The sequence below is a fragment of the Antrostomus carolinensis genome, unplaced genomic scaffold, assembly GCF_000700745.2.
Source record: "Antrostomus carolinensis isolate BGI_N321 unplaced genomic scaffold, ASM70074v2 scaffold2398, whole genome shotgun sequence".
Lineage (NCBI taxonomy): Eukaryota > Metazoa > Chordata > Aves > Caprimulgiformes > Caprimulgidae > Antrostomus > Antrostomus carolinensis.
The window spans coordinates 46,797-63,457 of NW_010333537.1; the positions used below are offsets into that span (position 1 = coordinate 46,797).

At 37.6% G+C, this 16,661-nt stretch overlaps 2 protein-coding genes across 2 annotated transcripts in view; one reads left to right on the forward strand and one right to left on the reverse strand.

Annotated features, from left to right (window-relative positions):
* The window catches only part of DHX32 (DEAH-box helicase 32 (putative)), a 28,256-nt gene extending 23,227 nt beyond the window's left edge, over positions 1-5,029 (forward strand). Inside the window, exons 8-11 of the mRNA XM_010173881.1 lie at positions 873-1,022; positions 2,329-2,519; positions 3,400-3,581; positions 4,837-5,029. Coding sequence (XP_010172183.1) covers positions 873-1,022; positions 2,329-2,519; positions 3,400-3,581; positions 4,837-5,029 — 716 coding nt within the window. The remainder of the gene's footprint in view (positions 1-872; positions 1,023-2,328; positions 2,520-3,399; positions 3,582-4,836) is intronic.
* A 461-nt stretch (positions 5,030-5,490) lies between these two features.
* Positions 5,491-13,597, reverse strand: BCCIP (BRCA2 and CDKN1A interacting protein; the record flags this gene model as incomplete). The annotated part of the gene is made up of 6 exons (XM_010173882.1): positions 5,491-5,661; positions 9,269-9,446; positions 10,863-11,050; positions 11,586-11,678; positions 12,782-12,862; positions 13,523-13,597. Coding segments are annotated over 6 exons (786 nt in total), but the record flags the coding sequence as incomplete, so codon positions are not given.
* Between the last annotated feature and the right edge of the window lie 3,064 nt (positions 13,598-16,661).

Genomic DNA, 16,661 nt, shown 5'->3' on the forward strand with positions numbered 1-16,661 from the left:
CCAGTTTGTGCCCATTGCCCCTTGTCCTGTCACTGGGCACCACCGAGAAGAGCCCGGCCCCATCCATTTGGCCCCCACATTTCAGATCTTTATAGACATTGATCAGATCCCCTCTCAGGCTGCTCTTCTCCAGGCTGAACAGTCCCAGCTCTCTCAGCCTCTCCTCGTCAGGCAGATGCTCCAGCCCCTCATCATCTTTGTGGTCCAAAAAAGAACCAAGCTGCATTAGTTCTTTTCTTTATAGAATAACTTGGCTTTATGCTCAGGCTGACTTGATTTTTAATAGTTGGCCTCAACCTATGAGTATATACAACAAATGTAAACAACTGAGCATAGGTGCACTTCAGTTTTTAAAAAGCTGAACCATTGCTAAAGCCACAATTATGTAGTACAGAACCACAACAGAAGGAAAATGCACTGGAAGGCACAAATTCCAACATACACTAGTATATGAAGGCATAGAGCCATAGAATCACAGAATGGTTTGGGTTGGAAGGGACCTTAAAGCTCATCCACTTCCAACCTCCCTGTCATGAGCATTGCCATCCATAGATTTAGTTTCTTTCTATATTAAAGAAACTGTATGTTTGGATTCTGGATAAATTAGATCATGCCACTATGAAGCATTTTTGGCATCAGTCTAGCAGAAAGCTGCTCACCTTCTTTTGCATTTACAGCACAAATTAAATAAACAAGAGATTGGAAGAAAATCTGTATAAATAAAACTTTAGTGAATGCAGTAGATTCAGTTCTTCATCAGCAGAAGCCTAAATGGAACTAAAAGGAAAAAAAACAACCCAAAATATCAGTGGAGTTACTATTTGTGCATGCACCTACTTGTCAATAACCACTGGCTTGATTTTTTTTCCAAGCTCCTAACTGCTTCTTACACGCACCTCCTGGAACAGAAGAGATTGCTCTTACCTGCTGGCGAAAATTCTCACACCCTGCAGGAGATCACTTTACTCTTATCAATATCTTCAACGCCTTCAAGGAAGCCAGTGCAAAGTCTGCAAGTCAATGTAAGTGTACCCAAACACAGACCAAATGAAGCACATTGTCATCATTTTGGGGGAAAAACAAAACCAAACTGAACATGGTTGGTATTTAGTTATATAAACCTTTTTTGAACGGTTCTTTCTAGAATTGCTAATTTGCAGAGAGAAATCTGAGATAGTAGCTGTTACAAACAAACATTAGTTTTAGTTTATTAACTAACTGGAAGTGACCTAGGACTTTGTACCTCATCCAACAGGGATACGTAAGCACCACTAAAATTGTCATTTGAAGTGATGCTGTACAAAAACAGAAAGATGGTTTCACAGAATCACAGAATGTCAGGGATTGGAAGGGACCTCGAAAGATCATCCAGTCCAATCCCCCTGACAGAGCAGGAACCTAAATGAGATCACATAGAAAGGCGCCCAGGTGGGTTTTGAATGTCTCCAGAGAAGGAGACTCCACACCCTCCCTGGGCAGCCTGTCCCAGGGCTCTGTCACCCTCACTGTAAAGAAGTTTCTTCTCAAATTTCTCCTGTAAGAGCACATAATCCATGTTTATGATGACAAATTACATAAGCAGTTGAGGAGGGACTTGATTCCCCCACCAGCCTAACAATTCTGGTGTTTTTCTGATAGTTGTCAACTAAAAAGGAAATTTAAGTTTAAAAATTGAAAGTAGTAAAGTTGACGTTGACAGGAAACTAAATAAAAGCCAGGGGACTGCACTGCCAGCAGACAGAAGCTCTTGGCAGCATTCTCCTGCGCTCAAACATCTTGCTCAGGTTCATTTAGCCTGAGTTCAGTACTTAGATGTTGGAATAATGGATTTGCATAAAAAATGTAGGATAGGAGAGTAGGGTTGTTTCAGATTCAGCTGAATGCTGAAGAGAGGTCCAAGAGAACCTGTCCTTTACCAGCACGAAGGATCATCACCAGCACTACAGATGTGATTTCAGTTCCATAGCCTGGCCTGAATCCAGAAAGCCTGAAAATAGAGTTGCTACTCATTCTATTTCAAGCTACTACTTTTTACAGGCCAAATATGGGATTTTAATTTTTTTTTTTCAGAAAAATATAGCTAAAATTCCATCAAAATTAAGTCAGGATATCAAGTATTGCCCACTCACTTTACAAGCAAGACTAATGAGTGTAAAGCTGTCCATATGTTTCTTGTTATCAGGATTTTGGACAGCTCTGGCAGAGCTACTCCAAAATATTTTTAATTTATTGCACTAGTCAAAGACCATTTTGCAGAGCAGTATCTGTGGACAGGACCTATCAGTAAGACTTTGCTTTAAGCCAAAATACTGTCTTTTTCCTCCACAGACTACACTAATGAGAAATGGTGTCGTGATTATTTTCTAAGCTGTTCTGCACTGAGGATGGCAGAAATTATCCGAGCCGAACTAGTAGAAATTATGAAGCGTATTGAACTTCCCATTTCAGAACCGGACTTTGGATCCAAAGAAAATATACTGAGCATTAAGAAATCTCTCTTATCTGGTTACTTTATGCACGTAAGGAAAAATATTGTGCTTTCATCTTACTGTACTGTTAACTTGTATAGAATGTTTCCAGAGAACTTAAGTTAGGTAGGAAAATCTTGATCATCAGACAGGGCAAAATAAAATCTTGATCATCAGAGAAGACAAAAGCCATTTTTTCCACAGTGTATGAGACAAACACTTCTGCCAATTCTGATCTTCCCTCTGGGGTTCAGCTATCACAGCATGAAGTCCACAGGCTTCACTGCAAGAGGAAAACTATCAATATGCCTTTCACTCAAAGAACCATTTTACCTCAAAAAAAACCTCTTTAACTTCCTTTTTGAAGATGTTTTTGTGAAAATACCCGGGAAATAGAGAATTGACTTGTTGAATATGTTTATGTATACATAATATACAGCTTTTTTCACCTCAACCTAATGAGGTACTGTAACTGCAACTGTAAACATAAACAAGAAAGATTAATTTATTCCCACTTGAAGACATGCTTTCCTTCACATCCTTATGCTCCACCTAAACACAAGAATGACCCCCCCATATTGTATTACTTCAAGTGCCCAGCCACACATTGTATTTTAAAGTCTTGTAATTCTTTAAGAATACATATTTTCACACAGACCCTTCAAAGCTAAGTTCAGATATTTACTATATAAGCTTGCCCTCATTTGCTGCAGGCAGTTTCCTTTCAAATACACAGATCAACATTTTAACTCAATCCAGTCCCTAGCTTTCCTGCAGAAATTTGGGAAGAGGTTTAGGGTCTCCAGTTGAAAGTATCTGAATACAAGTTTAATTCCTGCTTTTAATATAATAGGTATAATAGGCAAACACTGAACTATGCATCTTGAACATTCAATTAAGTAATGGATAACTCTTTGACATTATTTTTTAGATTGCTCGTGATGTAGATGGCTCAGGTAACTACTTAATGTTAACACACAAACAAGTGGCCCAGCTTCATCCTTTGTCATCATATTGTAACACCAGAAAGATTCCTGAATGGGTTTTATTCCATGAATTCAGTATATCAGAAGACAATTCCATCAGAGTGGTCTCTGAGATATCACCTGATCTGTAAGTTACCAACAATGAAACTGTTTCTTCACTCACACCTCTACCACAAAAGTGTAACTTAAGTCAACACTTGGAGAAGTCAACTCCAGTCATCTCCTCTTTTTCCTTTATCTACTGGTTCTGTTGAGAAATCATTTCAAGCATAACTGATTCACTCTAGGTACAGATGTAGGTTTACAAACAAAACCAAACCAACCAAAACCACATCCCCCGAAAAAAAACAAAACAAAGGAAAAGAAACAACCAAACCCCCACCAGTAAAACAGCCATAAAAGGCCAATTTTCATACCTAGTCAAGCAAGAGGAGCTGGTATCACTGAAAGGGTGAAGGAATTGTTGTTTTTCACACTTTTTATATACACTAGGGAATATATGTGGAATTAATTTTATTTCTTTGTTTTCAGTATTGTTCTGTCACTCTGTGTAGCGTTGCTTGATGTCTTCATTTTCACTCAGAACACTCACTGCATTAGAGCTCAGAACTATTAAAAACTGAAAGAACTGTGATCTCACACCCCTACTATTCTTTTAACGTAAAACAAAATACCATTTAAGTCAGCCTTTTCTATTTCCTAACGTGTGCTGATCTGTTCAGGTGCTGAAGTTAACTCTCAATGCCTGCCAGTTCATCCCCTAAAAAAACACCTTACAAGTAGCAAAGGTTTCTTGAAAGGTAAAATACACAGAAAAAAAAATTAAGGAAGAGTTAACACATCAGTGTACTCATAAATTAATGTAGCTGGAAATTTCTTTGTTCCTTGAAAATCTATTTTCCAGCAAATCTTTTTCTTGACATGTTTTATGTACCCAGACAGCTAAATCATCTCGTATCAACTGTTTATGAATTCAAGATAAATTACAGTTTTCTTTCTACAAAACTCTACACCAAGAAAATACATTTCACTGTGCTAACTTTTCTATTTTCAATGCTCAGAAGAAAGCCTTCATACTTTTATTGAACCAAAAATATGTTCAAATCTAGAAAAAATACTATTTAATGCCATCTGCAGCATTGAGAACTGAACGACAATCACCTGAAGTGTAGACTGAGGATATTAAGTGCAAGTCTACTGAAAGCACAAACTGCTACTACGTCTTGCAGAGAGTTTTGGCTTGGAGTTGAAATTCCAACTTTCTAGCTGTATGCATCAGCACGTTGCAGGTGTCTTTTGTACAAGCCTGGAAATAGCAATTGAAATACTTCAAAATTCAGTTAAAAAAAAAAAAATAATGTTTTTTCTTATTTCCTCACCAGATTCGTGGAGTTGGTACCTCAGTATTATTTTAGCAATCTTCCTCCTAGTGAAAGTAAGGATATTCTGCAGGAAGTGATCAATCATTTGTCACCTGTTTCAACCATGAAGGAGGAACAGAAAACTAACAATGACAGCAAAGAAAATGAAAAATTTCCCCAAACTTCCACTGAACAAAGATGTATTATTCAATGATTTTAGACTGAACTGTCATATATTGGACAAATATAAATAAAAACAGTATATGCAATACACATCCCCATCTTAACCCAGGTAATTATTTCAAACTTTTGACATAAACATATTTAACAGAAGAAACATGGCAAAAAGCACTTTTCTTAAGAAAAGGAGTTGCATGGATGGTTTTGTCACAAAAATGTATGATTCAGGTTCGGTTAAAAACATACTGAGCAGATCTTCAAATTTCCTTGTAACACTGGGTTTTTATTGACTGTTTAATGTTGATATCAAAGTATAATAAGATACAGTATTTAAAAATATCAATTTGATGGATATTTTTAGTTGTGCCACCTACTTGTCTTCTAAGTGTACAGAGCAAGCATCTGAGCAGTACAAAACCACTCACTCCATAGCAGTCTTCTAAAAATGTCATTAAGTCAGAGTTTTGCATGGCTGAACGGTGTTTACAGGGAAGTTCAGAGTGAGAGATAGTCTTTGAGCTTCTCCATAATTACATTAATTCCATCAGCTGGAACTATCATAACAGTCCGCAAAGGTTTCATGGGTACGTCATCAAAGGACCATCTGCCACTCAAACAGGTGTCACTTTCCTCTTGCACAGAGTAGCTGAACTTCAGAAGGGCTTTCTAAACAACAGAAATAAATGCATTAGGATTAAAATTTTTAATTAATATAAAGACAATACATCACCTAAACAAAGTAAAAATTACATCCTTATTATGCACACGCTTATTAAGGAGTTATTTTCTTCCATCTCAAAAGGCCCACCAAGAAAAATCTACAAGAGAATCCACTATTAACTACTTTAATTTATAATCTCTAAAATTCATATAAAATTCTAAAATTATTAGTATCATTCTAGTGTGGTATCAGAAAAAAGACATAACCAGGGTGGGGGTGGGGGAAATCAATGCCCTTGACTGTCTCTCTTTTTAAATGGTTTTAAGCCAGCATCTCACTCCATATTATCACATTAAGAAATGCCAACCCTTAGAAGCTACTGTGATCTTTGACCAATAACAGGAATATCATGCTCTTAACAGACCTTCAGCCCTGGAACAAGAGTAACCATTAGCTGTGTAATTTTAAGAATTAGTAGATCAGCAAAATCCCAGATAAAAGGAACTGTGAGAAAGCACAGGTAGAATGGAGTCTGCACTGAAGATGACAGCTTGGTGTGTGCAACGTGTGGAAGGCCTGGAGCAATGAACAGGCCTTTTTGTGGTGTGCTCTAAAACTGCTCAGGGTCCTAACAATTAACATTTCAGTAAGAATACGTGGTACATTAATCCCCTCTTTCACACTGCCAAGAGAAATTATGTATGAAGGGGATGGGCACTAATAAGAATCCTGAGGAGAATTTCAAAAAGCTCTTGGAAAGTCTCTAGATTGCTGGAGTCACTGAAAGACAGATTTATAAAGGTTGCTTCTTCAAATAGGTAGGTGTCCATAATGTGTATTATTTCTTTTCAGTGATACATACTGCACACAGATAGTACAGTGCCTTTTTATTAGCTTTCTTGGACAAAATGCTTGATGGATAAGAAAAACTTACCTAACAAATGTTTCTAGTCCTCACACAAGTCAGATAAAGAAGTATGAATTGGATTCCTAAGTAGAAAAAAAACTTACCTAACTACTTCCCTTTGCAGGGAAAGTTAAGATCCAGTCTCCTTTTGGGTTTGCTATTTACTAACAGTATTTCAAGCTTATAAATTTAATTTTGGAAGAACTATCAAATTAATTGAGTGGCTTTGCTCAAGAACAAACAATCTGAGCCATGGAGGCCCTAAACATTTAATCAATTCCAAGTTTGGTTATAACAGAACTTTTCTTCTGCTCCCTCAATAACATTTTAAGGAACAGAATAAAGCACAGGGAACTGCCAAGTGCAAAAAGGCATCTCTCTGGTTTATTTGGTTTTAAGTGTCTGCCTCACTGCATTTAATACTATTTTATGTCAATCTAATTAACATTATGTGTGATCAGGGAGGATATACACTCCAATGCTAATTTAACACGTATACATTAAGTATGGAGACCCACTTAATCTAATACCCTCCATAATGTTTCAAATGAATTTGTTCAAAACACTAGAAAGGCCGTTAAAAAGAAAAGCCATGTTCAGTTTGAGTCAATCCACTTGAGTTGAAAATTATTGCAATTTAGATAAAAAGCACACAATTAGTCTTTAAAATAGCACTCAAAATAACAAAACAGAGATAAATACAAAACAGGCCTCCTAGAACATAACACCCGTGGACATAAGGGCATCACAGGCTTCTGTCCTTCAGCTTTTCAATAACATGTTCACATAAGAGTTCCAATTCAGTTGGTAAAGCTGCTGTGACAGGAACACAAAAAGAAAATCCCAAACTTGTTACTGCAGAGAGGTTACAACAGCATTCCCTACAGCTAACAAAGAATTCACCCACTTACATTTTTCTTCTTCCCAAGAAATAAAATTACAGCCATATCATAGCCTCCAACAGAGAGGGTAATGAATGATTACACACAGGAACCTTTGCCATTAACCATATGATGCATGTGCAAGTACTTTATCCTGTAGGCACTGCCAGAAATGAAAACTAATGGGCTCTTGACAAAGCAATAATACTGTAGAATAATATTTTTAAAGCTTTGGAAAAAAAATAAAGAACAATGAAAAATACTTTGCATTTCAAAGTACATTTTTAATTTAATTTCCTGCATCTTTCCCTCTCTTGATCTGGCTTGGGACCAGCAGAACTGTGTAGACAGGTCACCTTAGGAAATATCAAGTAATATTTTCATCTCAGTATTTTAGCACTTTTTATTAACATACTTGTCCCAAGTAGAATAGAGACAGAATAGAGAAGTGATAGCTACTTGTTTGGATCTTCAAAAGTTTTTTTATTCTGAGCAGTTTTTGAAAATAACAGCTATCCAAAAGGAAAGAGACAAATCAGCTTTCCACATAATACAACAATGACACCAATGCAGAGCTTTGCATCTGTTAAGATCCCAGAGAAATGCATTTAATTGCATTACAAAATCTAAATAAAGCCTCAGCAGCTGTTTTTTCTGACACAGGACTAACTGTGTAGGGGCAAAGAAAAGAGATTTGTATATTTAAGTAACAACATGCCTTAATATCAAGATGCTGATTAAGATTCTAACAGAGATTCCTCTGCATTTTTTCTGAATCTTCATTATTCTAAGTGCTTAAAGTTGTGACACGTGATTGTTAGAGCACCTTTGCAAGCTACTACCTCTTGTTTGAGCTGCCACTCTTGAATGTCACTTGTGATGTAAATCATATTGGTTTGAATCTCACTGACAATATTCCAGCTAACCTGCACTCCCTGCAATTCACACACCCACGGGCAGTCTTCTCTGCTCAGCTGACACACCAATTTAACAGGTTTTTTGCATTTTTTATTATTTAGATTAAAGAAGTCAACTGCACTGTTCCCCAAACAAAAGGAATTTCAAACTTCTGTCAACTCAGAAGGCCTGGGACATGCTAGATGGGGTGCTTGGAGATATGACTTAGTAGTGGACAGGTATGGTTGGACTTGATCTCAGAGGTCTTTTCCAACCAGGAGATTCTATGATTCTATGCTGCTAAATTCAATACCCAGATTTATTACCATCTGTTCATCCTAAAAATGTGGGCATTTCATTCACAGTATTTCAACAAGTCTGAGAATTATTACATTCAACTCCATCTCTTCAGCATTGCTATATGAGTAAAGAGATGAGATCTGTTAATTCTCTGAGGCCAAGACACTGGCCTCAAGACAAAGCAACATGTGATCTTTTCCCTAAAATCTCTGTTTATTTCAGGTATTCCTTGAATTTTTCCATTATCCTCCTAGCACTGGAGACTTTATAAGGTAGTAGTGCTGTGACAGGCAGGCTACACCATACCATCTTATAGTCAGGTGAATTGTGACCTGATACAAATACCTTATTAGTAAATTCATGCCAATACCGAGGATTAATTCAATAATTTGGATTTACGGATGGCACACCTCTCCATGATGCTCTAAATACAAAAGGTGTTGTGTTCAATACACAAAAATAGCTTGCTTGCTCATTTCTTAACACTACTCTAAAAAAAGCTGGATTTAATTTAAAAGCTATATGACCATATCTTTTTAAAAGCCCCCCTTGAATTTAAGGTGAAACACCTTTTTGCTGATATATTAAAAAAATAAACATTGTATATTAAAAGAACCACGTATTTACCTCATAAAAGAATTCTTCCTCTGCATTTGCAAACATTAATTCCTCCTTTTGCTGATTTCTCCCATCCCTCCTCTTTGAATTGCTCTTTGTGGCTTCTGTAAAGGTCTTGCTGATAAGAAGATAGTAGTGGCACTTTCCACAAGGTTTGTTTGTTCTCTGTGCCTCAGCCAACTCTTTCCTAAAGATAAATAAATGTTTACACACAATATTTGAAAATACAAGTTTACACACACAATTTCAACCCTCAACAAGTGTATAAGCAAACCCTATAATGTATTAATATAGAAAAGATGTTCACATTGCAGTCTACTCTTTCATGAGTGCTGCAGCACATAAATTTTGCACACACATTCCTAGTACTTAAAAATACCATGTGCACTTTAAAACAATAAAATTATGGATATCTTTCCACACCTTACAATATAACCCTTTTTTCCCCCCAGAATATTGTTCATGGTAGAGAGTCTGTGAAATGATTCTAAGTGCAACTCTCCTGAAAATTCATCACACTATCACTTGCATGAGGAACTAGAACTGAAGAGTCAGAAGATACTCTTGCCCACCCTTGCGTTAAATATGTTGTCACTGCAACACTCCAAACCCTTTAAGACAAAGAGGATGAAACCTGAATTTTAGTTGTGACAAGTGCTGTACTAGTGATAAACCTCGAAGCCAGGCCTCAAGCACCTCATTTCATTCTTTAAAAACCTTCCCGACCAAGGTTTTTAAAACCACATTTTCTTTCATAGTAGTAATTCCTTAAAGGAATTACTAATTTCTTAAAGGAATTACTAATTTCTTTCAAAGTAGGAATTCCTTAAAGGTCTATTTTGTTGTTTAAATGAGCCATGACAGCAGTCAACTTAATCTGACTTCTAATCTCACCTTGCACTAGAGAAAAGAAGAAAAAAACCCAAAACATTTTTGTTTAAAAAAAAAAAAAATCTTAATTTAATTACTGGAGTTCCTTATTTCCTGGTTCTCAACATGGCACTAAAACAATATAATGTTGCATCTCAGAGGATTTATTTACTTACTGTCACCCAGCCTATCACATAAATCTATGAATTGGTAGAGATCAACCAGCACCTAACCTGCTTCACTCATTTACTTGAAACTAATCAAAACACTGCAAACTGTTTTCATGGGCTAGAACTCATCCACCTTTTAAACCTGTCCCTCAGCCCAAATCTTCCATTCCAGAGCTAGACATTTAACACATGAGCACAAACATCCATGTTGCTCATTATCAGCATATTACAAAAAGTTCTCATTTTCAAATTTTCCTAGGTCAATATGAAAATAATCTGCAATACAAAGATGAACTACAATATACACACAGCTATTTCAGCAGTAGAACAGCACGTATTCTTAAATTATTTCCTCTCAAAGTATAAAGGGTTTGATAAGTCTAAAGATATTAAAAAAACCTAAATAACTAAAGACCTTATATGAGATGAAAATATTCTTTTCTGTTCACATCTTACTCATATCTATAGTTATCACCTGTCTTAACATAGTTCCATATACATAAGATTTATGAAAAAATAAGTACTATTCAACATTACCTCAAAAAAAGCCCAAACAAACTTACTGAAGCTGCTGGTGCATGGGCAGAGCAATCTGTGGTGGGACGTTAATGAATCTTTCACTTAGCAGAAGACCCACAGGCTTAGTACTGTCATTTAGGAGCTTCTCCAGTTGTCCAACTACATGCTGTTCACAGCTCTTCTCACACTGACTCAGAATCAGCTCTTTGATTTGTTCCGCACACTGTGTACCCTAGAATCAAAAGGTATCTTTTCTTTACATTATAGAACAATTATTTACACAAGAAAACCTTGAATGTGAACTTTAGGGGAATATTCTACAGGCATATGGGCAATTTCCTTAAGCAGCCTCTAAAGCACTGTATAATTTCTCTGAAATTATTTACCAACCCTGAAGCTGAAGGTGAACAAAAGTTCTTAACTGATAGGAACACAGGTAGGAACAGCAACACCAGGAGACTCAAGAGCAACACTCAATAAGCTGAAAGATGAAAGTCAAGAAATACAAGAGGCTGACAGCTCAGTTAGCCTGGAACTAGTTACCAGACCCAGTTTTAACTCTCTCTTCCACTCTTTACAATTGACCTCCAGCAAGTTACACAGGACTAGATCCAGAGGAAAGCTAAGTGATGTGCAACTTTTAAGACCATAGTCCTCCATGGTGGAATTAAAAACTCTGATCCAGCTGTTTAGGCTTTTAATACAAGGCAGAAAAGCAGGATGTAGTCTGACTTATTACTGTCTAGACATTAATGAGGAATACCAACCTTCCTTTCCATTAAGTTTAAGCAGCTTATAAAACCAAAGACTTCGTCATCATCTTCATCATCGTCACTACTGTCTTCTTGGACTTCTGCTTGCTATTTAAAGAGAGGAAAAGCAATAACTCATACTGACATTCCATTTGTGCTCCCTGCAGCAAGAAATGTTTTTCTTTCCAGAAGATGCTCAGCAGATGACAACCATCCAGGTAAACTGTGTAAACACAAAACCTACTAATTCTGGTTACGGTTATGAAAGTGTCGCATCATTGAATGTCTCTGTGTACTCAGAGCCAGCTATATAGAGAGCCAGGTCATGTATCTGCTACAGGATCTTTTGAAAGGCACTAAAATTTGATAGCTTATATATAATAAGCATCATCTCGGTAAAAGGGATGGTAATATCTTAAGCAAAACCAATTTTCTTCAGTTTCAGGGAAATAAACTTGCAAAGTCTTAAAAAGCATAGAGCAACAGAACTTTACTAGAGCGTGAAACAAAAAGCTCAACAAAACTCAACCTGAGGAAAGAAATGGGGGTCACGCAGTTGGATCATATTAAACTTGGGCAGAAAAAACTGTTGGCACAGGACAAAAAGGGAATGTAAAGCAATGACGCCATGAAACATGGTACAACAGCACAACTGTGCCCTGTGTGGGCAGCTTATTTGGGTTTGAAAGTAACGTGGCCATCACATCTTGAGCACGACACAGTACTCAACAGCTTCCTTAACCAGAAGTAACTCAGAAGACTCTGCAGAGTGCTCCACTGCCACAGCAGAACCTGTTCAGGATTTATTTTGGGATCCTTTCCTATGTCCAAAGAACTCTGCACAAAATGAAACTGCACGCAGGATAGTTCTGGTTTGTATCTCTGCACATCCTGAGAATGCAGGGAGATCACCAAGTCCTACTTCTTATGGAGATGATAACAAACTTCTCCACAGCATTTTCAACATTATTATTCTACTACATTTAAAATCAGACAGAAAAGTGAAAAGCCTTCCATATGTAAAAAGAAACTCAACAAAACAACAAATCAACAATTTGTTTGGCTGAAAGTAGGCATGGAAAATTTGAGCTCCCATAGAACAATTATTCTCAAAGCAAAAAAGCAAGAAAGCATACAAACTACAAAGAAAGTCTGTTATTTCAACATAAAAAAGTATTGTACTTAATTTAGAAAGGTAAATTCTGTCTTACCTTGATAATACTTCCAATATGATTCTGCTGTATTAATATATCAGTTAATTCAGCAGTGTTAACAGGAGCTTTTAGAAACAACTGGAAAATAAGAGATAAGTAATAAGAAGTTTTAGTCCTGATGATATATCATAGCTGACTTAGTGAAAAATAAAGTCAGGAATTTTTTTTAAATTCCATTTTTAATTTCCATTTAATGAGTTTGCTTATTTGACTTCCTTCAATATAATATTGAAAGACTGAAAATCAGTTTCTTGAAGCGCTTGATCCTCAACCCTCCACAAGCCAGCATTTTGCAAATCTGGTATCCTTTAAAGTTTGGTATGATTTGAATGATTGCTGAGCAAAAGTTGTACAAGAGAAACAGACAGAAGACTGGAAGCTGCCACTTTCAAGACATATTTCTTGTTTGTCTGTTTCTAAAGGTTGTAATTTACAAAGAAAAACCTTCCAGGAGCTGATTAACATTGAATGAGTTTTTCTGGCAGCAACTAACACAATGAAGATGGAAAGATTATACACACTGTGGAAGAACAGCCCTACAGTTCACTGGGTAAAGTTCTTGGAAACATGGTTTAGGAGACACATGTTCACTGTGGCTGTAATTATTTAATCTTCCTGAACTGAAACATAGTAAAACTACGAATCAACAAAAAATGTGAACTGATGACTTTGCATAACTCTTCAGATTTTATTCATTAATGGAAATACCAACCAAGCTAACCAAAAAAATCAAAGTACCTGTTGTAGTAATTTCTTTATCCCATTATAGTCATTGTCTGATATGGAATGTGCTTCGAATTCAATATTCACCTCCTATGAAGAAGTAAAATACAGAATATCAAACATAGTTGGAAAGATGCTATATCAAAATAAAGTGGAACCATAAGAAACTTGAAGACAAGTAATGGTTAACATCAGAAACAGAGCTTATTTCCATCTGTCAGTAATCTCAGCAGTTGCTATAGTTATCATTTTCTTCTGTAACCTTTAAAGAGCATCTGTGAAAGTAACTTAAAAAAAATAACTTACAAATTGTGTTTTCAACAAACCTTTAATGTTTTGTTCCTGAAATCTCATTCACACTATTATGTTTACTGTAGCCACATGGACTTTTACAGTAGAGAGGCTTAATCCAGGCAGTTAAACTCTTAAAACTGCAGGACTGGAGTGTAATGCCTTGGCTAAAGATGAACCCTGATGCAGACAATTAAACAATTACATTCAAAACCATACTTCTGCTATTTCCTGAAATCTTAATGGTATCATTAACCCCACTCTGGAAGTCTGCTCAGTAGGCACACAGAATGTGAGCTGCTGCTTCTCCTTCCAGAACAAATGCTGTGCACCTACCAAACATTTTCACTGGTATTCTGTAGTACTAGTGCTGCCTGCCAAGGCTGCTTTGCCTCCCTAATCTTCTGTGAACCCCTGATCAAGATCATCCAAATTCACTTTGCCTTGTTACTTTTGGTTTGGATTCCACTTTCTGAACGATCTAAGCCTTACTTTTGTCACAAATGAAGACTCATAACTCTCTCCAATCCCATACTGAGGTTATGGTTTTTACTGTGCACTGGGAGAAAAGCCTTATTGGCCAATTTACAATGTAGAAAACAGGTATGCAATCATTTTTGAGAGGAAAAAATATAGATTGGGTGACAATCATATTCTTCTATGGTCTAGCAAAGCAAGGAAGCTCTACAGAGGTAAAACATAAGTGACTTTCTCAAGGAGGGCACATTATTTACTTGAGAAGTTACTTATAAAACAGATTGTACCTTTGGTATATACAGTGTTCACTCCTGGCATCCAGGAACTTTTTGACTGCTGTAAAATTCAAGGATCTCACTGAATGATTAAGCCAGTAAATTCTGAGCAAAACACTACACTGGTTCTGAATGCTGTGCAAATCACAGCCATAAAATTGATTATAAACCACAGAAGCACTCAATGTTCTAACACTTGGTTTTGCTTCATGGCTTTTCCACTACTCAAAATAACAGCCAGGTATGGGAGAGTTTACACAGCCTTCATCTTTCATGTATTGAAGCAAAACAAAGGAAATAAAGAATTGTCATATATCTCAGTGTGCCCTGTCTTGCTACCGTGCACTTACTCTTTTCCCCTTGCATTGCACCCAAAGCAAAGCAAGAGCCCACAGAGCAAGCTGTTATGTGCAGCAACACACCAGTGAGTAAAGCGATTGTATTGTTGTTCTCAGATCAACAGAACTACCACATGCCCCTTTACATGAAGAAAATATCTAGATGAATGAAGAGATTGTCCTTTTTTCCACCTGCAATGGAAGGAGGTGAAGGGAAACGTTAACATGGCAAAAAGAAAAATGCTGAGAATTAAACAGAAACAAACACCCTTCAAGGACGTGACTTTACAAAGATCTAAGTTTGTGCAGTAGTTCACATTCAGCACATTTCTTTAATGTTAGCAATGCACACCTTGATGTCTTACACAGGAACTGAGGGAAACTCAATACATCTTTATACTGAAACTTCCAAACTGAAGACATACCATCCTCAAAAGTTGGACTACTAAATTAAAATCATAGAATCATAGAATGGTTTGGGTTGGAAGGGCCCTTAAAGCTCATCCAGTTCCAACCCCCCTGCCATCAGCAGGGACACCTTCCACTAGACCAGGTTGCTCAAAGCCTCATCCAACCTGGCCGCGAACACTTCCAGGGAGGAGCAGCCACAGCTTCTCTGGGCAACCTGGGACACTGTCTCACCACCCTCACAGCAAAGAATTTCTTCCTAATATCTCATCTAAACCTCCCCTCTTCCAGTTTAAAGCCATTTCCCCTTGTTCTGTCATTAACTCCCTTTATAAAAACTCCATCCCCACCCTTACTGGAGCCCCTTCAGATACTAGGAGGCCACTAAAAGATCTCCCTGGAGCCTTCTCTTCTCCAGGCTGAACAGCCCCAACTCTCTCAGTCTGTCCTCACAGCAGAGCTGCTCCAGCCCTCGCATCATCCTCGTGGCCTCCTCTGGACTCGTTCCAACTGGTCCATGTCCTTCTGATGTTGGGGGCTCCAGAACTGAACACAGCATTCGAGGTGGGGCCACACCAGGCACATTTGGAATGTACTGAGAGTCAAAACCCACAGATACTTCTATTCTTTGACTCTTTTAAGCCCTGTAAAAATGACAGATTGCCCCAGCAACAGCATTCGAGGTGGGGCCACACCAGGTACATTTGCAATGTACTGAGTCAAAACCCACATATAGTTCTATTGACTCTTTTAAAGCCCTGTAAAAATGACAGATTGCCCCAGCACCCAAAGATTTTAATAGGATATTAAAGTCAGTGTATATCTCTTCCTTCCCTAGGAAGGGGGACTGCCCCCTCAGTGTTGTGTTTCATAACTAAACACATTTTCATATATGTCCATGTGCAGTTATATATATATATATATAGAGAGAGAGAGAGAGAGAGCTCTGAAAAAACCCAACATTTTATTTCCTTGACGTCTAACTTTTTCCTTTATTTTTTTTTTTCTTCTTTTCTTATACAAGAGGGGAATTAGAGCACATTTTCTGTGTTGAAAGCATTGTTTCCAGGTGACAGCCCCACACAGGAACGCACAGGCTACACGCAAGGGCCAAGACTGTTCAAATGATGTGGCGTTGGGGAGCCCAACATTTAAAAAGGAAAAATAATAATAATAAAGACTGTCCAGCAATTAACCGAGTGTCTTTTACCTCATGGATTCAGGACGTGCACTGCCACGTTGGCTAACGCTTTACCACGGGAGTGGAGCCCACGGCCCCAGGCTGAGCCCGACCCGCGGGGGTCTCGCAAGAGGCTTTACAGGGGTAACCCCCCTCCCCAACAGCTCCCAGTCGCGGCTCCGCCA